The sequence below is a fragment of the Eurytemora carolleeae genome, unplaced genomic scaffold (assembly GCF_000591075.1).
Source record: "Eurytemora carolleeae unplaced genomic scaffold, Eaff_2.0 scaffold462, whole genome shotgun sequence".
NCBI lineage: Eukaryota > Metazoa > Arthropoda > Copepoda > Calanoida > Temoridae > Eurytemora > Eurytemora carolleeae.
The window spans coordinates 178700-206675 of record NW_019396408.1 but is presented as its reverse complement, the minus strand read 5'-3'; the positions used below and the strand labels follow the sequence as shown (position 1 = coordinate 206675).

The window sequence follows — 27976 nt, the reverse complement described above, 5'->3', positions numbered from 1 at the left end:
CCAGAGATGAACTTGAGAATTTTAAGATGGGAAATTTGCAGAAAACAATGTTTACCGGTGAGAGAGGAGGAGGTGAAGGGGACCGGTTTAGGTCTGAAGCTGAGTACAGGGGAAGACAAATAGACTCACTCTACTCTAATGTACAGTCCGTGAGGTTGAGAGAGGAAGCGAAACCTAGCCATGAGTTGATGCTTCGTTCCATAAACTTCCACGGTCAGCAGCTCGGCAGCTTCATGAAGGAAGTTTCAAGAACCCTAGATTTAAAGAATGTTGATTATCAACTATATCACCAGGTTTGTCTTAAAGGGACTGTAAGCGTAACTTCAAAATTGTATGCAAAGATGGCAATGCTCGATTCACAGAAATATCCTTAAAAGCGTTGCCTGATCAAGTATGAAATAGATATGTTTAAATCTTAAAGAACTGATTATATTTAATTGTGGTGTCTACAAAAGTGTATTGCGCATTTCTACTGCAAGAAAATATTCAGGACATTCCAGAATTAAACAGTTAAAACGTAACAAATCGTCAGTATCTTCCACAAATTTACATTATTTAGAAAAGGTTTTTAAGCTATCGTTGTGAATCGGGCATTGCTATCTTTGTATGAAGAATGACTGAAAATTTAGGCTAGGTTTACATCCATTATTATGTTGATGATTTCAGTTTCTGCTAAAAACAAATATTTTAAAATATTTCTTTCATTGAAGAAAAATTTTCCAAATTGATTTTTTTTTGCTAATTATTTTCCTATGCATACATTTTTTATAATCTCTATTGATATATAGATAGACAGTTTTGTATTTTAAGAGCGAATACTTTTTTTCTCCTATGATTTTAATTTAGGACAAGAGCTGGGAACTTTTATGTTGGATACCCATAATTCCATCGTATTGATATCCAGCGCGGCACTTTTTAATTTTGGTCTTTTTTACAGAAATTCCTACTTACTCTGTTTCTTAATTCCTTTACTCTCCTAATGGCTGTTCAAATTTCCCACTTCACCGGATAATAAATATTAGATTAATCTGTAGAGTGTAGTGTGTGTAGAGTGTGTAGAGTGTGTAGAGTGTGTAGAGTGTGTAGAGAGTGTAGAGAGGGTTGAGGGTAGAGTGTGTAGAGTGTGTAGAGAGTAGAGAGTAGAGTGTAGAGTGTGTAGAGTGTGTTAGAGTGTGTTAGAGTGTGGTGAGTGTGGTGAGTGTGGTGAGTGTGGTGAGTGTGGGGAGAGTGGTGAGGGGAGATCTACAAAAGATCAAGATCAAGCATTGATCTCGATTTTAAGTTTCCACCTCAATTTAATTTTAAGTTAAAGATCGCCATTGTTGTAATTTATAGTCACAAAGTTTGTGCAATGTAAAATTATTAAATATAGAAAATGTCATGTATTTTGTTCTACCTAGATAGTTTTTTATCTTGTCTGATTTCAGAGATCTAAGGAGTTGAAACTTGAGGATCGAGGGAAACGATTGCTTCTCCACAGGTTTTATATCTAATGTGCTCATTGGGTAGATATTGAGGACCACATGGTTTTCATTAAGAACCATGGGGTTTTCAGTATGAACCAGTGGGTTTTCAGTAAGAACCATGGGGTTTTCAGTAAGAACCATGGAGTTTTATTAAAAATCATGGGGTTTTCAGGAAGGACCAGTCACTGGGTTTTCAGTGAGGACTACAGGGTTTTCAATTTGAGGACCCACAGGGTTTTCAGTGAGAACCCCTGGGGTTTCAGTGAGGACCACATGGTTTTCAGTGAGGACCCTATGGTTATCAGAGAGAACCATAGGGTTTTTAGTAAGAACCAAAGAGTTTTCATTAAGAACCACTGAGTTTTTAGTAAGGACACAGGGGGGTTTGGACAGATCTTTTTTCTTTTTCCCTTCCACCTAACCTTTATTTTAGAATCTGCAAATTGTTTCTCAAGGGAATTTTTTTCAGAAGTTTGTTTCCCCAATGGTTAGAGCGTTTACAACATCTTAAAGTAAAACTTGGTTTGTCTGGGAAAATAAGACAAATAAAAACTCGTTATGACTCTTTTTCCTTGGCTTTAGAATCCATCCCAATGTTTTCCCTTTTCCTAGTTATACATTTCCTTCTCAGGATTTTTTTAAGATTTCATTTTATTAGATTGGATTTTTCTGATTATTCACTATTTTTCTATTAAGGTTTATCGCCCAGAAAAGTGATGTTATTTTCCAACCTGGAAAAGGACTACGCACCAACCGTCGCACACTTGACAACGCGCACACAGATGATCATGCCGCGCTCCTGCCTCCTCTCGAGATATTTGCAAATATCGGCCAGGACGACCGTTCTAAGCGATTTTTTGATGTAAGCATTTTTTAATTGTTCTCTCGGAGTTGTACAAAGGATGAGACTTTAAAGACAACTGTAACGAAAAATTTTTTTTTTAATGTTGAAAATGTTCTGTACTCAGAAAACCTACATTAATACAACACATATTAGATGGTGTTGAAGGTCAATAAACATTCTTGATTCCCTTTCAGTTGTTAAGAGTTTAAGGAAATCAGCGAAACGCGTTTTTAAAGAGAAGATCAAATTCACATTTAGTAGGTCATTTCAAAAGATTTGAATGATTTAACAATTTTTTATCTAGGGAGTACCTAACATTTGCATTTTATAAATAAACGTTCGGCAATTAGCAAGTGACGGGTATTTCAAAATGGTAGCATGTCTCAAATTCTTTCATGTGGCTGAGATCTTTTATAATAGATCTTAACTAATTTAACCCAAAATATCTATTCTTAACGTGCTAAATGCACTTCAAAATATGCGGAAACGTAAATCTAATTGTAAAGCAGAGATCGTGCTGATAAAAAACGTAAATCGGGTAAGAATTGAAACTCTCTGATCCGAAATAATAATGCGTCAAGCCATCCCTTCAAAATATGATTTGATTTGATGATTTTATGATTTGATGATTTGATGATTTGAAGATTTGATGATTTGATGATTTGATGATTTGATGATTTGATAATTTGTTTTAGATTTTGCAAACCGGAGACACTTTGTTCTGCAGAATACAACAGAAGAAAAGTACAGGGCTCGTTCTGAATGTAATATGTTTGGACCCTCTCACTGGGAAATCAAGGTAGGGGTGGATTAGTCAAGATCTAATATTTTTTGTTATCTTCAAGTTAGGGTGTGTGTTAAGGTTGGAATATATATTCGGAGTCGGAGATAATCTGCAAAGCTTTACCCGTTCCTGATATTTTTTACTCGAAATTGATTTATTTTAAGAAAATAATATAACCTTGATTTAAGAATGTTCATATGGCTTTAAGTTTATGGTTGTTCAGTGTTCATTTTCCCAGTAAAACCTTTAATAGTATTATTTTATAATTCAGCATACAAGAAGAATGTGTTCAGGTATATTGAAGATATCCGTGTGCGAGGTTTCTGTCCTTCTGCTGAGATGGTTCCAGCCAATGATCCTAGGGATCCTGGTCGAACATACGAGACAGGAGATGTTGTTAGAGTCGCAATACTTGAGGTTTTAATATCGTAAACAAACGTTTAATATTTATACTGTAAGACTGTAGATTAGAAAAACTACCAAATGAATTGTGCTGAGTAGATACTTGTTACTTACTCAATTGGTTGATATTCATGCTAGTGATAAAAGTATTTTTGCTCATATCAACATGGCATAAGTCATTGCTTAAATGTCGTCTTTCTATTCCATAAGTTTTTTCGGGTTCTCACTGTAGTAAAAACTCGTGCATTTATGATATTTCTTTATATTTAAATCATTGATCTCCTTTTAGATAAAATCGAGTGCAGATAGTTTTCTAGCCGGTATGCTTACCGAGTCTCTACCCCCTGACCTCCAGAACATTGTCAAACTTGGACTCGTCGCAGATTCTGACCTCCCATCGATCCTCCGTAGTTCGAGACAGGTCGGTTTCAACATTATTATTTGTAATCTTCCCAATTTGGTCAGAATTTGAAATATTTAGTTTCACTTATATATTGATGTTTTTTTATTGACGCAATTACTTTTAGGCTCTGAAAACCTTGTTTGAAGCTGGAAATCTTTTTTTTTAGCCTTCTCTCTCTCCCCCTTGGCTGGGACAAGAATACAAGATCTTAAATCGTATATTATTATTATATAAATGTACTGTAGTAGACGTTAAATATTTGGTTATATTATGAAGGCCCTGGAAGGAGGATACCTGTATGAAGAGTTTGTTGAGAAAGGAGTCGGTTTCATCAATCCTAGTAATGTGATGCATCTCTGCTCCGAGCTTGGTCTAGAGCCAACCACAACCAGTCTCATGCCAGACCTGGATGGTAATATTGGATAATTTTAATTTCTGTTAATTATTTGATTGTGCTACAAAATCGGAAAAGGTCCTCTCTTTTCTAAAGCGTCAATATATTTATAATTTGTTTAATTAGACGTTTATATATTTGTAAGTTTTAAATATGTATACATTAATTCATATTATTTAGGAAATTACCCAGCAAAACATTACGCAACAGCAATGCGGAAAGCCCAGAACAGCAAGTGGGCCTTCAAGCACGTCCATCTTGGGATCAAGCACTTTAAGGAGAACAACAAGATTGAAGCTTTCCAGTGCCTCAACCAAGCTCTTAACATAGATCCACAGAACGTGGAAGGACTAGTAGCGCGAGGTTTTTATTTTCCCATTTTTTCATTGATTTACATTGATTTACATCTAAATATTGTTCTCTTTGAACTTGCTATATTTTAGGTGCGCTGTACGCTAACAATAACGGATTGGAGCGAGCTATTGAAGATTTTGAAGCTGCGCTCAAGATAAACAGTTCTCATCAGAACGCCAAGAAGTATTTGTGCGAAACTTTGATAGCTGTTGGTCGCAATCATGAGGATGATAAAAATGCAAGTGTTTTTTGTAATTAAATATATTATTTATAACTTTTGAATATTTATTTGCTGTTTTTTAGTTCATCCTGGCTTTAGAGACATACGAAAGGATTGTAAGACTGGATCCTCTACATAAAGATGCCAAGGACTCTATATACTACCTGAAAGGACGTCCTCTAGATGTGCCAGTGGAGGCCGGAGTGTCTAATATACCTGGGTTGGACTCCGACAAGGCGCTAATTAGTAAGGATAAGCTCAAGTTTATGCTGGAGGAGGAGAGGGGTAGTTCAAGGAAGGAAAAGAGACGGAAAGGTGAATATTTGATGGTCTTGGTTCGACTCCTGCAGTTGGAACTTTTTAAATGTTAATCCCTTCAGAACGCAATAATCTGTATCTGTTGTGGATTAAGTTAATTAATTCTAGATAGATTAAGGTCATAAAGAAATTGCAAATTATAAGTCAGCTTGTTTTCCAATTAAACACTTTCAACTCGCGCCATTTTACGCAAAAGGTCCTACCCCTGTTTATCTAAAATTTGATGGAAATGTATGCGAGGTACCATTCTTCAACACTTATGTTTCAGAGTCTGCGAGTAGTTTTGAGGATTCCGAGGATGAGAGACAGAAGTCTAAGAAGAGAAGGAAGGAAAGGCGGTCTCGTTCCAGTTCTTTGTCTCCACTGAGCCGGCGTTCAGGTCCCCAGAACATCAGAGCTATCTCTCCCTTCGCTTCCAAGCTGAACCCGGAGGAAGGAATGAACCGTCCCGCGGAGTTTGGAGGGTTGATAAAGGACGATCTCTACTCTAATCCTGGTCCGGACTTAGACAGGATGCCAGTTTCAGGTATGTGTTCTAATTTTTCCAACAAATAAGTTTATTTTCTTATTAGGATATCTTTCATTGACTTAAGCACATCATTTATATAGTAAAACTAGAGAAAAAAATCTGTTTGATGAATGGTAAAGATAAAAATGTTTGATAACAATTAGTAGTCCATGACTAGTAATGCGAAAACATGTATTTATACTAAACCAATATTTTCAAGTTCATAATGGAAAGGTAATGATGAAGAAAAAAAACAAGATATAGAACTACAGCATTCTTTTGAACTTAAAAGTTTTTTGATAATAGTGGTACAACGAACAAATATATGCCAGTCTTGTGTAGTACCTTTCTTTTTCACAACACTTGTAGCCTATTTTATTTTTTCAACATTAAAAATAAATCTATAATTTTTTGGAAAAATACTGACAATCCACCTCCAGTTATGTTGAATGTAATGTAAACATTAAATATGTAACTTTCCCTTCTTGAATTGGAGGGAAATATTCCCACAACCTCTATTTTGGAAGGTTTTAAAATATTTTCTCCTGAAACACATGATTTTGTACGTGTTTTTAAATATTATAAATAAATAATTTCTAAAGGAATAAAGTACAAATTGTTCAGGCCTAGATAGAAGAAGCCCAGGATTAGACGGTAGCAGTGGTATATCTATACCAACTTTAAACGCTGTCATGCCAATACAATCCTTGGTAAGAAATATTCCAGATCAGGACTCCATTTCATTCAACAATATCTAGACATGTTTTTGTTTTTCACATTTTACTAATTTGTTAAATGTTAAAACAAAAGATAACAAAGTTTCTTAAAGAATTGTTGAATTGTTAATTATGTTATTGTTTTGATTTATAGTTTGCTTTTTCAACATTTGAATTCTTTTGATAAAAAAAGAATTGTTGTTCGAATACTTTATCGGGCCAAAAAACCGGAATATAAGAGGGAATTGAAACTCCTGATCAAAGAAAGGATGTCTCAAGCAGTCCCTGCAAAGAATGATTTGATTTGTCTATTCCATTTTACTAGCTGTTCTTAGGTATTCATTTTATTTTATTTATTTGGCGTTTGATTGAATTTCGTACTAAAACTTGGGTGCTGGTAGCAAATCCTTGCATTTCTCATTTGACAGATTTGAATTTTAATCTGATTGATTTATTTGATTGATTGATATGATTGATATGATTGATTAATTGATTGATTGATTGCCAAAGGTTATGTCTCAGCCTCCTCCTGTATACGGAGTACCTCCAGGATATCCTGGATATCCTCCCCCTGTTCATCCTCATGGGTATCCTCCTCACAGAACACAGGCGGATGCAGACTACGATGATAAGGTGATTTTAGTGATTATTCAATACTGTTGATATAATTCAAAGTTACCCTCTATTACACACGAATATATGCTCCATTTTTATACCCGAATGAAGATTTAAAGGGTATCCGTGTGAATTGAATTTACGCTGTCTGTCCCTTCCAATAATTTGAATATTTAGGTTAAATGGTTTCTAGAGCAGACTAATAATGTTCCACCGAGACATGATTACGGATCAAGGTACGCCATCTTAAATAACCACCCACAGAAAATCATCTTTTATAATTTTTTTCTGAAATGATGATTTTTTTTTAATTAAAGCTTGTTATTTGGGGTCCTATTTTTCAGGGACATTATTTCTGAAATGTTCCTCATTTTTTCCCTGATCTTTTCAGAATGGATAGACATCGTGATCCAAGGGACAGACATGATCATAGAAGTCGAGGAGCAGATGATCGTAGTAGAGGAAGAAGTGATAGCAGGGAACGCGCAAGAAGTGATAATCGGATGAGAAGAGACAGTCTGGGTCGGGGAGACAGTCGCGCAAGAGCGGACAGCCGGGGTGACATTCGTGTGAGGGTAGACAGTCACGTGAGAGCGGAGAGCCGGGGAGAAAGTCGAGGAAGGGGAAGAAGTAGGAGCGGAGGAAGGAGTAGGAGTAGGGATGGAAGAACTAGGGATCCCTACAGTTCTAGTCGAGATAGAAACAATAGGAACGGATTTTGGCGAGCAGCTCATATAATTCGTAAAATAAATACTGTTTAAAAAGTTAGTTTTTCCTCTGCCGTTTAATCACGAAAGGAAAAATTATTTGTTCTTGTTTGAGGAAACATTTAATGATTTTAGTTGGTAATAATAATTTTTACGTTAATAGTATCTTAAAGGAATACTTGCATGTTGAAGCCCAGTTTTTCATTTAATCACAAGCTTAGTTTAAAAATCTGGTAATCTGTATTCATATCCCCCCCCCCAGCGTATCCTGGTTTTCAAGTACCCCAGCAGAGATAGGGTTAAAATAACAAAGTTGAGGACTTTGTTTTAGGGTTTTTTCTGCTGAAATGGGGAAAATTGATCTTTTCCCCATTTTTTAAATGGCCCCCTAACCCCACAAGGGCGGGGATAATTCTGAAAATTTACACCCCTGGGACTCCGGACTGGTACAATGAAGCTGAAAGCAAATCTTTAACTTTTTTTATTTCGAATTTTGATTTTTACTTGTTATTTTTCAGTGAGAAGTACAAGAAGTCGTTAAGTCCTCTCTTGGATATTCTGAAGGATGAAGAACTGAAAAAGAAATTAAAACTGCATTTACGAGGAGAATCCAAGGCCGGGGAGGAGAAGAAGAAAAAAAAGAAGAATAAGGTTAAAAGTGAATCAAGGTGAGAAAAAAAAAAACAAGGTTGTATAAAATTCTATTTTTTTCGGAATTGTTCTGGTTGAAAGAGGCGAAGTGTAAGCTTAATTTCATGAGACACTATGCATAGATGACAGTGTTCTATTCACAAACCTTTATCTGATCAATAATGTAGAAGATGTTTTTATTATTTCAAAGTGTTAAATTCTGATAATTTTTTATGTTTTCCTGCAAGCGAAATGCGCAATTAACCTTTGTAGAGAAACCACAACAATTGAAAATCATAAATTTTTCAGAATTATAAAAGTTAATATTCATACTTAATAAGATAAAGCTTTTTAGGGCACTGTTGTGAATCAGACATTGCCATCTTTACACAGAGGATCTTTTGAAATTTCGCTTATCCTTTAAGTTTTAAAGTATAAAACATGCATAGCTCCCTGGGTCTGGGTTCAGAGTAATACTGAAAGAGACAACTTGTGAGAAATTATTAAAACCCTTCCTCATTTCTGTAGTCGGAATTGTAAATCTTGTTTCTACGAAAAATCAGCAAGCTAAAAGTAAAACGAATTTGAAATTTATTGGTTGGTTAAATAAATTAATAAAATTTATAGAATTGTTTATTTACTGGTTCCGGATAAAAAAAAATCTTTGCTCTGCTAAAAAACATAGATTTCTTTTTGTTTCAGATCTCCCAATTCAGAACCTGAGAAACCTAAGAAAAGTAAGAAGGAGAAGCTTAAAGGAAAATCAAAGAACGGCGCTGCAGGCTCCGATACCATCGAGGTTCTCAGCAGTGATGAGGATCAGAAGAAGAAGAAAAGTAAGAAAAAGACGAAGGAAGATAAACTGGAAGACTTGAAGACGGAAGATAAATCCTCAAGGAAGCAGAATTCACCACCTAAATGGGATGAAGTCAAGAATTCATCCCAACGAAGTGATTCTGCTAGAAGGGGTCATGATAGGAGGCGTGACAGTTCTCCTAGAAAGCAAGACTATTCTTCAAAAAGACATGACGATTCTCCAAGACGAAGAGACGATTCTCCAAGACGAAGAGACGATTCTCCAAGACGAAGAGACAATTCTCCCAGGCGGCGTGATGGTTCTCCAAGAAGGAAGGACGTATCTCCAGTTCGTCGAGACTCCTCTCGCAAGAAGGAATCCTCCTCCCGTAGACGCGATTATTCTCCGTCGCCAAAACGTAAAAGTTCTCCGTCTCCACTTCCAAAGAAAACAAAATCCCCAACTAACCTCAGGAAAAACGTTTCGAGTAAGAATGTTTTTGATGAAGAACCTAAACCGATCCCAAGTAAAGGTAATATTATTTGAAATATGAAAACCGTTATGTTTTTAGAACAGACGATGTTAATTTTCCAGTTGTGTTTATTATTTTGGTTTTAGGTAGTGTGTTTGGACGTCTGGAACTACCAAAACCACCCAAGTCAGGAGGTATATAACAGAAGATTATTTTTTTTATTTTCTTTTCAACATCACGCAGTTCAGAGATATGGATTATGGAATTGAAAATGTACTTGATAATCAGTTAAAAATGATAAAACCTGAACTAGGAAGTATAGATAAATTGTTTATTTATCGGACACATGGACTAAATATTCTTTGTAAACATTTTTTTATGATTTTAGGTTTATGGATTCCCACTGGAGAAGATAGTCTTAGAGAATCTATTAACAAAGCAGTTTCAAAGTAGGTTGATTTATAACTACCGTCTTGTAAGTGTTTTCTCCAAACTTCAACTGTAAATAATGAATCAAAATATGAAATTTTTAATCTGAAATAAATTTTTTTATTAAAATTTAAAGAAAGTGATTAATTATTTAGAATGGAAGAAAGTAGGAAGAAGTATGCCAAGTCATCAGTTGACCCCCCGAAGTTTGATCCACATAAGAAGATAAGTATGAGCTCAGAGGCTCCACCGCCTGCGGTAGATTATGATGTTACCTACGATCCGAAAATAGGTAAATATCAGTTACATTTATCATAGGGCTACTTTCGTAAAAATATGGATTTTTTGTTGAGAATGGGGCATTGCCATATTTGCAAGGAGACTGGAGGAGTCATTTCGGCGTCACATGATTTGATTGTTGTTTAGGAATGTATATAAGAGTTCCTAAGATTCAAGTTAAGGAGAAGACTCCCCCCAGAACTCCTCCTAAGACCAAAGCCCAGAAGGTTGCGAGTAAGAAGAGTAGGATGGATCTGGAGAATGAGAAGAAGGAGTTCTCCGATATACAAGTTATCCGACCCAAACCACCAGTACAAGAGGAGAGAGTAGTCAGGTTGGTTTTATTGTAATTTAGGCTCCTGGATATAAAAAATAAGCCAAAAATTCATAACTCTGTGGTCTGTTTTTTCTTCCAGTTTTTTGTCTGATTTTAATTATTGCCTTGCTTTCCTGAACTCGATCACTTGTTGTTTGAACCGAATAATGATTTGACTAATCATGAACGGGCATTCAAATTCCTTGCACTTATTTTCATATACTTTCTCAGTACCCATTGTAGCGTCCAGTCAGGTTAGGTTATTCTCATTATAATACATAAATCATAAATGTATTATTTTATTTTATTTTCTTAGCTATATTTTGACTAATTTTGCGATCTGCGACTCATAAAGCCTGTTTTTTGCCAGAATCATCAGACGAAATTGGAATTGGAGAAAATGGAGCTAAATATCATCAAAAAAAAAATAAAGATTTAAGCTTGTTGGTTCCTAAAGTGAAACACTTGAGTTTTAAATCCCTGCTTGAATTGCAAGCTTTTTATTTAAAACGTAGTTATTACCATCTCAAGAGCTTTGTTCCGATTTAGTTCTTTTTTCATTAGTATACAATACATCTCCCCAAATGTTTAAAAATAGCTCAAATTTAATTATTTATCAAGTATTTAATTATCTGAATATACATGTTTGGACCAAAGATATTACTGAACTCATATTTGTTCTTCTTTTAAGTAAACGTAATGTAACTGTTTAATTAAAAAATATATTCACATATTCTTAGTTAAACACTTGTGGAATAAACCAGTTTTGTTGTTGTATATTTTCGTAAATTAGGTAATGGTTAAATATCTAATCCAGATTTAAAAAGTTGTAGTTAAATTGCCATGTCTCATGTCTTTATCTTTAAAAAAAAATTCTAATAATTCTACGCTATTTAGGTCCCTTGCTTCACCACCACGAAGTAATCGTAAAGATCACCATTCTTCAGATCGTCGAAGAAGCCGAAGTAGATCTCATGGCCGACGAAGCAGGTCACGTGGCCGAAGAAGCCAGTCTCGATCATATGATAGAAAGAATGGAGACCGGAGATCTGGAGATAAACGGTATGATGATGATGGAAGACGGACCGAAGGCAAGATAGATTCTAAAGGAACAACTCGATATGATTATGATTCCCAGATCACAGGTTTGAAGAAATCTAATTTAGGTTTTTTAGTTTTATGTAAATTCTGATTTTGATATAGATAACTGTTGGCTTTGACTGTTTACTGTTGACGATGCTCAATGCTCAATGCTAATGCTAATGCTCATGCTCATGCTCATGATATTGATATTGATGATTTTGTGTCCTACTCTGTTTGCATCTGAAGCTTTGAATTGGCAAATCTTTAAGATTATAAGGGCTGAGGAGTGAGGATAAACGAGAATTAAGCAACCTTTCAAATTTTCCTAAAAATCTGCGCTTCATTATTGGAAGTTAAAATATATAACAAAATGATATTGATTATATTTCTGTCTAGATATGAGGGAGGAGACTCAACGGTTAAAGAAGGAGCGGGAAGCTATTGAAAGGGAAAAGGCGGAATTAATGGCTTTGACCAGAGGAGAAGGGAACAGAGGTAACATGAAACTAAATCCTTATAAAAAGGTGATTGTCACTTTGTCCGCTTTCTAAAGTTAGTTTAACTGGATTTTATCTTAAGATGGTGGATGCGATTCATGAGTTGAAAATATTATTATTATAATATTATAAAGATTTATTCACACACAAAGATAAAAATACATAAATAATGGTGTAGTTTCAATTTGTATAAATTAATTTTTGAATATAAAGGTTTACAACAGAAAAAAAAATGCAAAATTATGCACAAATAGACGACATTGATCATTACTCATTACATAACATATTTAGCATTTCATTTATTACGTAACCATTGAATCCTTCAACATATAAATTATTCGTTCTTGTATTTAAAAGTTCTTGTAAAACCGGAACTTTCCACGCATGGACCAATGGGACATCAAAATATTTAATTTGTTTCTTAACTAACATTTTACTAAGGTCAGAAAGAGTTACAGAGTAATCATTTGCAATGGAAAATAAAATTTCTGCCAAGAACTGTGTTAAGGTCATTTTTGCATAAATTAGAAAGAAATCTAATGCAAAGCTAGAACTTGCTTCAATAGTCTCATAGAAAGACAAACATCTACTAGCTAATCTAAAATGTACCATCTAATAGATGACTACCCCAGCTTTTGTATATATCAATACAATAAATACGACGTTATATCTAGTTTTAATTTCTATAAAGTTTTCATATAGCGGAGACACAACTATGTAAGCAAAAAAAATAAGTTAATTAAAAGTAAAAATATTCTTGATTGTCTGAATATGATGAATATGAATATCTAGTGAATAAAAGTTTGTTAAAAAACCAATAGAACGTGGTCATTACTGTATTCGTGTAAACACACACTGACCACTGTAGATAGTTACAATTTCAACTTATTTCTTCTTTGAGTTTAATCACTAATTAACGTAAATGAAATTTATTTAAACTTTTAGAAGAATTCTCTGGTCTTGAGAATGTAATGGATACAGTGCTTGACGATGTGGGGTCTAAAACCAAGAAACCAGTATCAGCTGCTGAGCCGGTCAACATCAAACAGTTCCTGGAGAAGAAGAAGGCGGAAAAGGGGAGCTCCTCTTCCTCCTCTTCAAGAAAGGAGAAATAAAAATTTGAAATAAATATTTGGAAAAGATATTCGTATGTCCTAGCGGCAACCCATGTTTCAGAGTTAGGTCCCTTTCCCATCCAAAGACTTCGGCGCTTTTGGTTCAGAATGTGATCTTATCTAGCCTTACCTATTCAAAACTGTTGATTTATCATGTTTCGGAAGGATTTAGGATTTTTCTTTGGAAAGTTTCTCCTGGGGAGTTTTCCGTAGCAAGTTTCCCTTGGGAAGTTTTCCAATTGAAAATTTTCCCATTTTATTTTCCTTTCTTCAATCTTAGTGAATATTTCTGTAATCTGTATACATTCTCTCGAAAAGATATTCGTATGTCATAGCCGCAACCCATGTTTCCCATCCAAAGACTTCTGCGCCTTTGGTTCAGAATTTGATCTTTTCCAATTAAAATTTTTCCCATTTTATTGTCCTTTCAGCAATCTTTGTGAATATTTCTGTAATCTGTATACATTCTAATAAATTTTCAATGTGTTTTTTACATAGATTTTCTTTATTTATAGTATGTTTTGAACCCAAACTAGAATACTTTTCATTCAATTGTCATATTTTTTCGTACCAAATATGGCAAATTATGTTAAAAGGTTATTTGGGTAATGGGGTTTCAATTAGGAGTGTTACCAGAAAATAGTTACTAGAGAGGGAGAGAGAGAGAGATGTTATTGGTAACAGGTTAGGGGAGTTAGGGTGCACCCTAATTTAATTATATATCAAACTAATGTTTTATGTAGTTTTATAACTGTCACTACATTGAATAAACATTTAAATCTGAAAAGATTTCAAAGTTTCCCCGTTTATTTTGAAATTTTACTATAAACATAAGTATAATTTAAGTATAATCGTCCCTTGAATATGAACAAATGCTAACTGATGATTAACCACATTTGCAAGTGTTCAAAAACTTAGTTTTTCATTGTTTATGTACTTTTTCTTTTTATTTCTTCTAACTTTTATCCTTTTTTCTTATTTTCTTCATTTCTTCTGTTCTTGCTTTTTCTTCTTTTTTTTCCTTTTTGTTTTTCTTATTCTTCCGTAATTTCAACATGGCTGATTTGTTAAGTATAAAGTCAGTTATTATTTTTTTGTAGCTGTGGATACATTCTAGAACTGCAACGCGTAATTGTTTCTAGAAAAGTTTCAAAGGAGTATTTGGCATAATACTGCTCGATTTTTCTGTGAGAACATGCACCATCTTGGTGACGACTGTACTGTCTTAAATGATCTGTCATATGGAAATTTTTACCTATTTAAACGGTCACATTCTACTATCTTTTTCTCTTTTGGCCCCCCACCCCCCTCCCTCTTAACGATTAATCTAGATAGAAGTGTTTATTCCTTAAGCTCAATAGTTTTGAGAGCGAATTTAAAGAATTTGATCCGCGGCTTAAATTTGAGACGCAGTTCTCAAATAGGGTGTTGGTTCCACTTAAAATTGTATTCAATGTTTCAAGATTTAAGCCGGCGCTCAATTGAAACCGGTTCTTGACGGATTTGAGACGCGACTCAAACTCATTAAATTCGGACTCTGGAGAGGACATCCTCTAGGATTTCAACCAGGCCAGATAGTAAAATCATTGCACAGAAAGAAAACCATGTATGATTCTGCATCAAAATTGAATACCTAGATGAAAACTTTAAAATGCGATTAACAATGAAAACCTGCAAAAAAATTGGGGAATCGGAAAACGTAATTAAAAAAAACAATGGTTAAGTGTATTTCATATTGTTACAAAACAAAAAGTTTTACCAGTAACTTATTAAATCTATTGATTATTTAAATGGGTCTGTTTTAAATTCAAAATTGCTGTGTTTCATGTGCATTGGACTTGTGTCTTAAGGTCTTTTTTTATTTTATTTCATTACTGGAAGCCAAAGTTGATTGCTAAATCGAGTATCGACAAGTTTTGTTTCAACTTACAGAAAAGATAGAAGAAATAGTTTTTGACCACTTCTCATTACATTTAAATCTCTGTTAAGTGACATGTCTCAGACTTAATATATGTATGAAGGGTTAAAAAAATATGACCACACAGCTGAACACTTTAAACGTTCTTTTCTTCACCGTAAGAGTTCAGAGGGAAAATATGTTCTCTTCGTGAAAGAAAACCCCAGTGTTATATTCTAAAAATCAATTGTTATAAGAAACCCTAGTCGTACGTGTTTCTAAAAACCAATCATTAATTGAAAATTATTATTTAAAATCAGTCTTTTAATCGAAAAATTATTAAAAATACGTATTTTTACATGATTACATAAAATATCATCGGAAATAAACACGGTGACATGGATCTACAATCTGAGCGATTCCAGAAGGTGTCATTGGCTTGGGTTTAAAATAGCTTTTGATCTGTTATCAACCCCCTTCCCTTCTCCCCATTGTGGGGTATAAGGGGGGGGAGGGTGGCAGCAATTTTGAGTTTACACCATAAACCTCTAATTAGGACTTGATCGCATAAGCAATTTTTTTTTGAGAGAATATAAAATAGGACGAAAAACTGGTGATTTCCGTGAAAACTCTTAAAATGGGTATCTTAAAAACGAATCAGAGACAATACCAATACATGGACGCCGGGCGGGCTTGAGATATATCGATGGGAACCTCAGAGTTTGACATATATAGGTGTGGGCACATTATCCCCACCCTCTCCATAACAGATTATAAACAACAAATATTTTACAATTTCAAAAACTTCACAGGACTGTACATGCAGGATCTATGAGAACTATGGGAATCACAGAGTTTAAAAAATATAATTATCCACATTATCCACACACCCCTCCATATCAGAGCATATAAAAAACAATAAATAAATAACGTTTTCAAAAACTTTGATTGTACAATTGACCTCCTTTTATTGTAGCCTTCGATTAACCACTCTCCCTCATACTGACTTTCGACCGGAAATGGTTTAAAACAAGAACAACTTTTACCGGAAGTACTGACGCACGCAAATATGTAACAGTTACACATTTTTTGCGTTAAGATATTAATATAAATATTATTTTTTTTTCCAATCAAATGATGACTGAATGAGCAAAGAACTATAGGAAGCATTGCGAATTTTACTGTGCTTTTCAGATTGATTTAACACAACAAATATTTTTCCTCATTCGGTTGTAAAACAAGATGAAAGAAATCCTTAATTTTTCTGATCAAAAATCATTTTTGATGCTTTTAAGAAAAACCTAAGAAATGGTAAGTTTTGGCAAGAGTGGAAGAAGATGCCCGCCTTTTTAGACAAAATGACTCTGGAATATCAAAATTGCCAATTTTCCTTACATCTGGTTAAAATGGAAAATAGTTAATGGACTCAAATTAGAAGTTAATGGACATTAAGTGACTTTTCTAAGGCTGTACTAAAAAAAAATATTGAGGGAAATTCAAATCTTAATATGAATAGAAAAACATTGATATGGAATGCTATACTTATACATTCTTTTTGACTAAGCAACAAACATTGTGACTTAGAATAGCGACTTAGAGTTGTGACTTTAGAATTTTTAGAAAAGAAGAACTGAAATATGTTTGTGTCTTAATGTAGAATGCTGTCTTTGAATATTTAAAGTCACATTGGTATCAAAGTCCTACTCTGTAACAAAATTGAACAAGAAAAATGTGACTTAGACTGATTGGGACTGAGAAGGTGTCTTTGTGACTCAGAAAGTGTCTTAGACAAAGCTGTAACTTAGAATTTTGACTTAGAAAGTGTCTTAGTCACAAAATGGTCTAAAAAATAAGACTTTGAAATTGTTGTGACTTAGAAGTGTGACTTTTATGGGCCTTGAATATAATTTAGCCAGAAAACTGTGATTTTGACATAAATGTGACTGAAACGCTGTTTTAGACCTTATGAAGACTTAGAATGGATTTTAAACACGATGATGCCTAAAAAACATGACTCATACATGGTTTTGAGTTAGAATTGAGTCTTACAATGTGTCTATGACATAAGTGTTTCTTAGAATTGTGACTTGGAATTAGTCATCACAGACTCACAGTTGTGACTTAGAATTGTGACTTAGACATAATTTGGTCTCAAAAGTATGACTTTGATGTAACTGTGACTTAGAACTATGATTTGGAATATGTCTTACCATGACTTAGACATGGGTTTGAGTTAGAATTTGTCTTAAACTTTTGACTTGGAAAGTGTCTGAGACATAATTATGTCTTATAAGTTTGTCTTTAAATAGTGACTTAGAATGAGTCTTAGTCCTAGTGGTGCATTGGAATAAGTCTTAGAAAGAGTCTCGGACACAATTTGGTCTTAAAAGTATATGGTTTTGTCTAAGTTGTGACTTTTGAGTCTTACACAACATTGTGACTTTGTGACTCAGAAAACCGTCGATTTAGTCTCAAAATATGTTGAAAGATATTCCAAGGGGTAACTCATTATCATCGATTAATATAAACCGCTATAAAGGTTTTGGGGTCCAATTGGTTCAGCCGTTTTTAGGTCTATTAATAACAAACAATCAAACAGAGACAACAAATTTGTTGGGGGCGACTAGGATTCTACAAAAACCCCATGCTCTGTTTTTCGCAAAATCAGTAAGTACCCGTGCATATATATAATATATATATAGAAAATAGAACGGAAGTATTTTATCACGGATACACCCTTACCACCGGCACCAGGGGTTAATAAAAACTTAAATTAATCAATATTTAATTAAAACCATATTTTTAGTTGTTACAAATTACTATAAACCTGATTCTAATTAACAGTCAAATCGAAAGGGTTTTATTTGAAAATCTTCATTTTGAATGACGACGTTCATCATATAACATCATATTACAATTATTTTGAAAAAAATCATAAACTAATTTAAAGTCTATTTATCCCTGTTCATTGTGTAACCCTGATTACAATAATGATATGCTTAATTCCAGAAAAAAATTGCCAATTTCAAATAAAAAAACTCTTAATTTGCAAGAATTCAAATTTGATTTGAGAAATGTTTGTTTGAAAACTTGAACAAACTTCAACCTTTGCAAGCTTATGTTGTAAAACTTTGAAATTTCAAACTACTTCTGGTAGATTTATCAAGCATAGTTTTGAACATCAAAGGTTTACACCATCTGGTTGCAAAGATATTTGGATTTATTTAGATAGTTTTTAGTCCCAGTTTTGATCTTAAATTCAATAATAATTAGAAATAATAAAACTAATGCCTGACTTACAATGGTTTTGTCTGATGAAGATATGAACATATTATATATCAATGTTTATAATTTTAAAACTGATTATTTTCAATTGTGGTTTCTCTACAAAAGTGACTTGCGCTTTTTTACTGCAGAGAACCAATTAGGTTAATGTTAAACACTTTTAAGCCTAGAAAAGCACAATATCTTCCATATTATTGATCAGATAAAGTTATCAAGGATATTGTTCTAAATCGGGCGTTGCCATTAATTATGATATATAATTATGAAATATTCACACAACTTATGTTATTCAATTCTTAGTAATTACGATTTTTTTAAGTTTCACTCTGATTGGTAAAAAAAAATTTCTCTAAAATCCATGTCAGTTTAATATTAATTTAAATTAATAAAATGTTGTGCTTGAGGACAAAACTTTTGTATCTTAAATCTATGACTTTAGCGCTCAGACGGTTTCAATTCCACTGAATTTTCACATTTTACATTCATTAATTATCTTTTGGCAGACATCTATTAAAATAATATATATCTATCACCGGATTTAAACTTAAATTCGTCTATTTAAAAGTTTACAGTGTGGATATCAAGTTCATGTTGACGAAGCTAATTCCTATCCGAAATAAAAGTTTCGCCATTCATTGACTCTGTACTAACCAGGGCGAGATGTGTTTGCACGGTGGTCCAAAAGGAGCAAAAATCGCTGAGAATTTTTCCAATTACTGTTTTTTTAACTGAAGCTGAGAAGAAGTGCATTGAGGAACTATAGTGAACATTTCTAAGGCTTAACACTATAGTTTCAGTAGAAGTAAATATTTCCATTTACACTGTTTAGCGCCGATATAAGGATTTATCTCTAATTGGATAATGAGATAGATAGAAAGATAGATGTTACCGCCATACTATTTCTATTGGTTCAGAAAAGACAACAAACACATGACTGTACCCTGATTGGATCAGGCGCTAATGGACTCGGCATACTAGAGTTAAATGTAAGTTGGTGAGGCAAAATTAAAGACTTAGGCGTTGTGACACTTAAAAGTCGACCCGTTTTTGAAAATTAATCTGTATCTATAATGTGTTTGGTTTCTTTACTTTATAAGGGTTTGGTTTAAATTCAACAATATTTCATCTTATCCGCAAACAACAAAATAATAAAGAGAAACCAACGAAAAATGATATTTGCCATAAACTCAAATTTTCTAATCCATATATATATTTGCAACCTGGTGGTATGAACCTTTTTATATTTTAAACTTAGATTATTTTGTCTAACATGATCATGGTTTGAAACATCTATGGTCTATCAGAAGGTTGGGTCGCAAAGATGTATATAGATTAGAAAATTGTGATTAATTTCGAACCCAGCGGTTGAAAGCAAAAAAAAGTTGCTGAACAAAAAAACTTAAACCCAGCAGTTAAGAAAGAAAAAAAAGTTGCAAAAACATTTTAAAGCCAGTGGTTGAAAGAAAAGTTTTCATGAAAAACTGTTCAAGTGGTTAAAAGCAATCCAGTGGTTGAAAGCAACAAGTTCTTCAAAATCTTAAACCCAGCAGTTGATAGCAAAAAACTCTATTGTCTCAGTGGTTGAACTAATCAAAAATATTTTAAAAGTTGTTATAACTGTCAGCGAAAATGACGATTTAAAGCGGTTGAACACATTTTAAATTTGAGAAAAAAATATACATTTCTTATTTCTAGACTGCGTAGAGTCTAGGCTAGATTTCAACAGCTCCCGTTTTTTTTCTCCGAAGTCTCGTGGTTAATAAGTCAAATTTTGACCAAAAGTCATTCATTTGGCGTACCGTCTCATATTATGCTTTGTACAGTCTGAAAGTGTTTTGTACAGTTTGCTCTAGCTGCTTAAAAGACGGCCTTGTATTTGAAATGACCCGGAGTATAAAATGAGATGGAAATAATATAAACCATTAAGTAATCAATTCAATACTTCAAACATAATCTAACCAACTTAGGCCAGCGTGAATAACGTTAAATCATACAATATACATGCATATATTGCATACACCGCTTGAACCATCAGCAGCTACAGAACCGACACGTATCTTTATATAGATAATTTTCACACAATTTAGAAAGATTACTTACACTGCACACAGTACTTTACGCTCTCTCCGTTCTATCTATCTATCTGCTAATCAACCAATCTATCTATCTATCTATCTATCTATCTATCTACGTCTCCGACCGAGCTTCTGAATTATACCTTTAGTTGTGAGTCAGTCTCCGGACGTAACGCCGGACATTAAAATACGGTCCGGTGGTAATAAGAAGCTGTCAAAACAGTATTTTTACACTAATCATCTTCTAAAATATTTCTTTATTTCTACTCAAAAAAAGGTAGGATTTACATAAAAAGTTGCATTACAACGTTGTTGTTTCTACATTTAACATTATTGACATTTTTAATGGTTTATATTTTCGTGAGGACATATATGATATATGAAGTATTTGTATTTTTGATTCTTTATATTTCAGATGTTAATATGAGTACTGATGTGTACATAGCTAGACAAGTGTTAACCTATCAACACAATTATTGATTAAAACAAGCAAAATAAATATAACACTTTTTATAAACTAGTTTAAGTGACAACACAATCAATTTCGACAAACTCTGACGCGAGAGTTAGAAAACACATTTAAGTGACAAGTGATTAGAGAGTGACGAGGAACTGAAAGTTATGTTGGAGTGACTGAGTGCTAAACGAAATGAACGTGAATTGGGACTGTTTTGGAAATTTCAACTGTCTCAAAGAAAGGTAAAAGTGCTGAAATCCAAAATGTCGAGTGTAAATCAAAATAGAATGGCGTAGATACTGAATATTTTTGAATAATTCAAAAAATAATAAAATATTTTTCATAAAAACTTTATAACTCTTATTTTAAATCTAGATTTAGTAACAATTCACTAGTCAGCAAAGCGCTTAACAATGTATTAAATAACGTTTAACTGGGTTCATGGGAGAGCCCTGGAGGGGTCATGAATGATATCTCTATCTCTTTAATTTTATTAATTTGCAACCTTGTTATTGAGTCATGATTAGATCAAATTTCAAAAGAATTTTTTAATCAATTTCATGCATCCTTCATTATCACTGATTATTAAGTATCATCATCATTCTCATCATTCGAGTTTCAATAGGAGAAGGGAGAAAAATGGCGGAGAAAAAGGGGAAGAGAAGGTGGGAAGGTGGAAGAGAAGGGAAAAAGGGCGAAGAGAATGGATCGAGAAGGAGGAAGAAAAGAGGAAAGAAAATACGGAAAGGGGATAAGAAGGGGAAGGGGGGATAGAAGGAGGAAAGTGGGAAAAGGAGAAGACGAAATAATGATCGGGACTAAGGAATTGATTCTTTGCCAAAAACTCAAATTTTCCAATCCCTATATCTATGCAACCTGGTAGTTACACCTTTGATAGTTCATTCTATCTATAACAATTTATAGTTTTAAATAGGTATACGACATTAGGTTGCAAAGAAAAAGGGATTAGAATACCAAAGTTTGTGGCAATTACTCAATTCTTAGATGGAGAAGGGATGAAGTACTGGTGGGGATGGCAGCGGGGTTATTAGATGGAGAAGGGATGAAGTACTGGTGGGGATGATTTCATTCTATCTATAACAATTTATAGTTTTAAATAAGTATACGACATTAGGTTGCAAAGAAAAAGGGATTAGAATACCAAAGTTTGTGGCAATTATTCAATTCTTAGATGGAGAAGGGATGAAGTACTGGTGGGGATGGCAGCGGGGTTATTGAACTTATCGGAGAATAAAAATTGATGGTGGTAAATATCAATGCAATGCAATGCAATGATTGAATATCGATCAGGATTGAAAACAAGGAAATAAAAATAGGAAAGCAGGTCGTAATGTTGAATCATTATATAATGCTTTATGGTGGAATTCTTTTTAAACAAAAATAAAAAGTTTTTTCATCATTTTTAATCAATATTTGAATCATTCAGCGGTTGTTGTGTACATGCACTAAACAGAAAGCAAATCAGCTTAAAGGGACTGTAAACAAAATTTCAATTCATGCCCGATTCTCAACAGCTCCCGATAACTGAGGGGGGGGGGGAGTGTTTATGAACACATTAATAGTTTCACCACAATTTGGTAAATTATATTCTTCCATCAGACTTAGACATTATTGAAACTTTTTTCAAGAGTAGGTCACTGTTATAGTTGGCCCCGGAGAAATTACAGGGTGTCCCACAGTTTTTTTCGAACTTTCATATAATCGGTCTTAACAAAACAGTACAGAAAATTTTAGAGAAAATACAGGGTTCCTTAAGAATTTTGTACACATTTTGGCGTAAAATCTTAGAGATATAACACGCTCTTTGGCTTTCTGTAGACAAATCAGACAATTAACGGAACTGAGTTTGGCTGAGGTTTAGACCCTTATATATTTGCAACCCGATATCTTAGACCTTAGATATTTCAAACTATGAATTCTGTTAGATAAAATAATCTTAGTTTGAAATATAAAAGGTTTACACCATCAGGTTGCTATGACATAAGGATCAGAAAATTAGAGTTTCTGTAAAAATCTCAATTTCTGTGTTGAAATTGTATGCGTCGGTAGAAAATTTATTATAAGAGGTTTTTGTATTGTGTTCTTTTGCAGCCCAGGGTATACTGCGGCTTACAGCTCAGTATCTAACAGTATTATATTTATTTATCTATTTTTCCATTAACCCTAAACAGACAGGAGGGGGGACATTCCCCCTTCTCTTTCAGTCAAAGTATGAAGAAGAAATAGATGTTTAAAACCCCTGCACTTTTGGAAAAAAGGTTAGATAAGTCTGAAAAGAAGTTTTATCTTGGTTTCTCCAACATAATTAATTGCATAATGATTTTTATTATGCAATGTTTATCTGTTGCAAAATATCAATTTTCTGATAATAATTATAATTTTGAAGAAGCCAGGAGAGCACTTGTAAGGTTTGTATCAACATTACTTACACTTTGATTCTTCATGTTTTAGAAAACAAGCAGAGTAAAGCTGGAAGCCATGTAATGTAACACTGTAATTACCCATCATTTCACAACTTAAAAAAATACTTTTTGGCCAAAAATAAGAAACTTTAAAAAAAACTTTTAGACAATGTATTTTTTATGTGACTTTTGTCGGTTTGACTGAATGATTGAAAATTACATAAATTCAAGAAGACTAATGCATTTATTATTGAAATTTATTTAAATATAATTTTATATTATAGTTAAAGGACTAACAATTGTTTGAACTAATGTTCATTTGAACTAATGTTCAAATGAACCAGACGAATTTTTGAAAATTTAAAAACAGATTGTTGTGCATTAAACTGTGTTGGTTTATTTTCAAACGTATTTTTCCAAAAGATGATCAACAAGGAACTTAAATTTTCTGATCCCTATATATTAGCAACCTGATTGTGTAAACCTTTGATATTTCAAACTTATATTATCTAAATGAATTCTTAGTTGGTTTGCAAAGATATATGGATTAGAAAAAAGTCTCTATTCTTTCTGGTAAACCCTGTACTTTACGGGATTTAGAGTTAAAAGTAAAGTTTTTAAAGATTTGAATAATATGGATTAAGGATTAAAGATTTAATTAAAATTCAATTAATAATTAAATTCATTAATTGGCTTGAATTATTTTTAAGATAGGGGTGAGTTCGCCAAAAAAAACGTTTTTTAAACCATTTTTGACATTTAAAAATTCTCTTTTATTATAGACATTGACAATGATATTAAAAGGGCAGTTATATAAAAATAAATAAAAATATAAAAAAGCTCTCCCCTCGTCACGCCTTGTTTGCAGATTACAAAAGTCCCTGGTTCCAGTTCTATTGCAACATTATAATATAAATTAACAGAACAGTTACTTTGTTATCTCCCTCCTGAACTTGTTGTTCAATTATAGTTCCTAATTAATAAAACATGTCTTGTTCGTTAATTTATAATTTCTCAGACAGTTTTGTTAATTATTAAAGATAAAATGTCCCTTTTCAGAAATTAAAAATAAAAAACCTGAAAACGTATGTTTTGATTTAGCAAAAAAGTAATTTTTTATTCGAAACATAAACTATTATTCTTTATACTAATTGACATTAAATTACATGGCTGAAAAAGCAATTTTAAAGGTTATTCATTGTTGGTAAAAAAAACGCCCCCCTTGGCCCATACCCCCTTCTCTCCCCTACTCATCTTCGGTTAATATATGTCTATATTGTGTAAATATTAAGAAAATTACTATTTTCACATTATGGTTTTCAACTTGGTTTTTACACTTTCAGCGACGAAGGATTATTGTGTTGTGGTTCAATAAATAAAGGAATATCCGGGTCCTATGTTTAGCAGAAAGGAGGGGGAAGGGGGGTGAAGGGTCTTTATTTATTCATGCAACAATTATATAGAAGATTTCTGCTCAGATTAAACAAGAATTTGCCCTAGAAGTATCGGATTTACGTAATTTTTTACGTCATCCTACATTTTTTTTTCATTGTTAAACAAAAGTTTGTTTTACAACCCTTTTCATCACAAATAACAGGGTTTTTAACCAAATAGATAGAGATGAACGAACACTGATAAAAATGAGTAAAAAGATGACTCGGAAAAAATGGAATGATTGAAATCCAGTTAATTTAGCAGCTAAATTTTATTGAATCAAATCAAACCGTGAACTGAAAATGTCAAACAATTAAGTTTAATCTAAATTTTACTGTTATGGTTTTATAAAAAAGGTTCTTTAAATATAATTCATTAGTTCAATTCATAATGACAAATACTTTTAAAGTTCATTTCATTTGATTAAATATTAAGTGTCTTTTTTTCTTAAAATTTATAGTTTTTTTTAGGATTTAAGTTTATTTTCAGAAAGAGACTGCTGACGTATTTTCCTCGCATTAAAGAGTTGCATTCACGATTCACAACAGTAGCCTCTTGGGTTTTAAACTTTATCATAGCAATGAGAAAAATATCGTCGTTTTTTTGGAAAATTCTGTCAAATTACTTCTTTGCTGCTTCTTTGCGGCCCAATTCAGTTTTATAATGAAACCACAATTAAAAATCTTCAATTATTAATGGAGGGTCCCTTCAAATCATGAGAGTTTCTTTCGGAGAAAAGATATCAGCTAAAATTAAGAGTTCAGAGGCGCGGTTTAAAATTGAGGCGCGGCTGAAATATGGTTGGTTCCAATTAAATTTGTATACAATGTTTCAAGATTTAAGCCGGCGCTCAATTGAGACCGGGTTTTGGGTGGATTTGGACGCGACTCAAATTCTTTAAATTCGGACTCAGAATACTGAAATAGTTAACATTATAGGCAAGATTCTCTTAGAGGACTGTTCACGCGTTCTTTACGAATAATATAAACTACTTAAAGGGACTGTGAACATAACTTTAAGTGACAGCTTTGTGTTGTCAAGCATAAAATAGATATCTATGTTTTTTTATTAGTGGTTTCTTCACAAAAGAGACTTGTGAATTGGGCAATTCTTGTTTCAGGATAAAATGGAGAAATTAACAGACGTAAAAACTTTCTAAACAAATCCACATAATTGATGAAATCCTTGTGAATCTCCCATGCTCCCTTTTTTAACGGAAAGTAACTTAAAATTACGCTTACAGCCGTTTTAAGAATGTTAACAAATACCTACACAATACAATTAGAATAAAAAATAGGAATACTTACACAATAGTATAGGTAGAATAAAAAACGGACTAATGACACAATACATTAGAATAAAAAGTTTAGGATTACTGAAAACTTAAAGTTGACTTTTCATAAATTATTTATCAAATTATCAAACTATTATTATTATTATTAAAGATTTATTCACACACATTAATATACAATATATATATTTATAGTTTAAAGGAATTGATATTTTGTCACAAAATCAAATTTTCCAATCCCTATATCTTTGCAACCTGATTGTATAAACCTTTGCTATTTCAAACTTGAACTATTTCATCTAACAGAATTTATTGTTTGAAATATCAAAGGTCTACGAAATCGGGTTGCAAAGATATAAATAAAAAAAAGTCTAAATTTTTGACAAAAACTCAATTATTTTGTTTGTTTAAATATAGGAATGAGATTATAGAAGTATTCACTCAGATCATGCATAATCTCTAATTTCATAAACCTGCTATTTCAAAGAAATCTACCTTCAATCTACCTTCAGCATATCAAAGGGTGTAAATCCATTCTTTATGTTTCTAATAGACTTGACATCCACACTAATCAAAGGGTGTAAACCCATTATCGATATTGCAGGTGGACTTGACATCCACATTTTGCACTCATCAAAGGGTCTAATCCAATTCTTGTTTCTAGTAGACTTTTAACATCCACAATAGTAAATAGTAAGTCCTATTTTCGTTGTTTCTATAGTATTCTGGACATCCACATTAAACTAAGGGTATAATACCCATTCTCGTTGTTTCTAGTAGACTTGACATCCACACTTCTAATCAAACGGGAACCTTTTCCTCTCCTACAAGTTCTATAAAGGATTTGGTCCTACTCCTAATAATAATCAAACATTTTGCATGCTTTCTCTTACAGAGAGGAGGTGTTGATTTCTCAACCTCTCTCCACTAATTGACCATTTAAATACTATTTAAAAGACAAAAAGAAGTTAAAGTTTATACCAATTAATTTTCATATCTTAAAAAGTAGAATCTCGGCCTCATCCTTTATGTAACACTCAGTCTCCGATATTATTTTTAACTTACATAGTAGAATTTTACAATTCATGGTTTTTCTCTATGCCTTTTTCTTGAAAATACTTTTTATTTTTAGTTTCACTTGAGCTAATAACTTTCCTTTATAATTTAACTATACCATTAAAATTCATAGGCTTAGGCATACTTTGACTTTTTTTATCAAGTTTTTATTTCGAATGCATTTTATACTGTTCCCTTGCACCAACAGTTGCAGAATTTCAAATTTGCACATATTTGGGCAGAACTGTGCAAATATTTCCGATTGATTGATTGGTTGAACCACTGTGACCTAATTTTTATTGCATGCTTTGGTTCAATATATATTATATATACAAAGGGTTATATTGGTGGTATTTTTCACAGCTGGTTTAAAGGGGCCTTTAACGTAATATTCGGAATCCTTAAAACTATTGTTATAGAAAATTATAAAGTATTTTACTGCGGATTCTCTACTCATGCAACAAAAAGAAAGAAATTGACAGTATTTACTTCTTCACAAGTTAACTTAAAGTCAGATCAAGGTATAAACTATAAAATACATACCGCCGTGAATAAGGTATTTTTGTTGCAAAGTTTCACTTAAAATTACGTTGACAGTCTCTTTAATGCAGTATACAGTAGGTCCATAAACTGTTGACAGTCCCTTTAATGCAGTATACAGTAGGTCCATAAACTGTTGACAGTCCCTTTAATGCAGTATACAGTAGGTC

General features: G+C 33.0%; 3 protein-coding genes across 3 annotated transcripts in view; all 3 read left to right on the top strand.

Moving 5' to 3' along the window:
• The first annotated feature begins 6 nt into the window (after window positions 1-6).
• On the top strand, window positions 7-7788 carry LOC111702727 (tetratricopeptide repeat protein 14). The gene is made up of 15 exons (XM_023474500.1): window positions 7-293; window positions 1428-1480; window positions 2163-2328; window positions 3006-3109; window positions 3388-3511; window positions 3786-3917; window positions 4176-4311; window positions 4474-4656; window positions 4737-4885; window positions 4951-5182; window positions 5454-5711; window positions 6318-6403; window positions 6920-7042; window positions 7202-7260; window positions 7416-7788. The coding sequence occupies exons 1-15, from the start codon at window positions 27-29 to the stop codon at window positions 7783-7785; spliced, it is 2442 nt and encodes an 813-aa protein (XP_023330268.1). The 5' UTR covers window positions 7-26; the 3' UTR covers window positions 7786-7788.
• A 68-nt stretch (window positions 7789-7856) lies between these two features.
• LOC111702719 (serine/arginine repetitive matrix protein 1) lies at window positions 7857-13841 on the top strand. Its single transcript, XM_023474490.1, has 10 exons — window positions 7857-7869; window positions 8045-8399; window positions 9064-9689; window positions 9776-9823; window positions 10018-10078; window positions 10214-10350; window positions 10485-10671; window positions 11551-11798; window positions 12133-12231; window positions 13179-13841. The coding sequence occupies exons 1-10, from the start codon at window positions 7857-7859 to the stop codon at window positions 13346-13348; spliced, it is 1944 nt and encodes a 647-aa protein (XP_023330258.1). The 3' UTR covers window positions 13349-13841.
• Window positions 13842-20774: 6933 nt separating this feature from the next.
• LOC111702718 (uncharacterized) overlaps window positions 20775-27976 on the top strand; it is a 23070-nt gene continuing 15868 nt past the window's right edge. The window contains exons 1-2 of the mRNA XM_023474489.1: window positions 20775-20882; window positions 21021-21304. Coding sequence (XP_023330257.1) covers window positions 21255-21304 — 50 coding nt within the window. The 5' untranslated portion in view covers window positions 20775-20882; window positions 21021-21254. The remainder of the gene's footprint in view (window positions 20883-21020; window positions 21305-27976) is intronic.

What these genes read in the sequence shown, in the direction of transcription:
- LOC111702727 (XM_023474500.1), top strand. Translation starts at nt 27, where the DNA reads ATGGGAAATTTGCAGAAAACAATGTTTACCGGTGAGAGAGGAGGAGGT. An exon ending in AAACGATTGCTTCTCCACAG is followed by an intron (nt 1,481 to 2,162) that starts GTTTTATATCTA and finishes TTTTCTATTAAG; the next exon opens with GTTTATCGCCCAGAAAAGTG. An exon ending in ATGCAGACTACGATGATAAG is followed by an intron (nt 7,043 to 7,201) that starts GTGATTTTAGTG and finishes TTGAATATTTAG; the next exon opens with GTTAAATGGTTTCTAGAGCA.
- LOC111702719 (XM_023474490.1), top strand. An exon ending in ATTAACAAAGCAGTTTCAAA is followed by an intron (nt 10,079 to 10,213) that starts GTAGGTTGATTT and finishes TTAATTATTTAG; the next exon opens with AATGGAAGAAAGTAGGAAGA. An exon ending in CAGAGGAGAAGGGAACAGAG is followed by an intron (nt 12,232 to 13,178) that starts GTAACATGAAAC and finishes TTAAACTTTTAG; the next exon opens with AAGAATTCTCTGGTCTTGAG.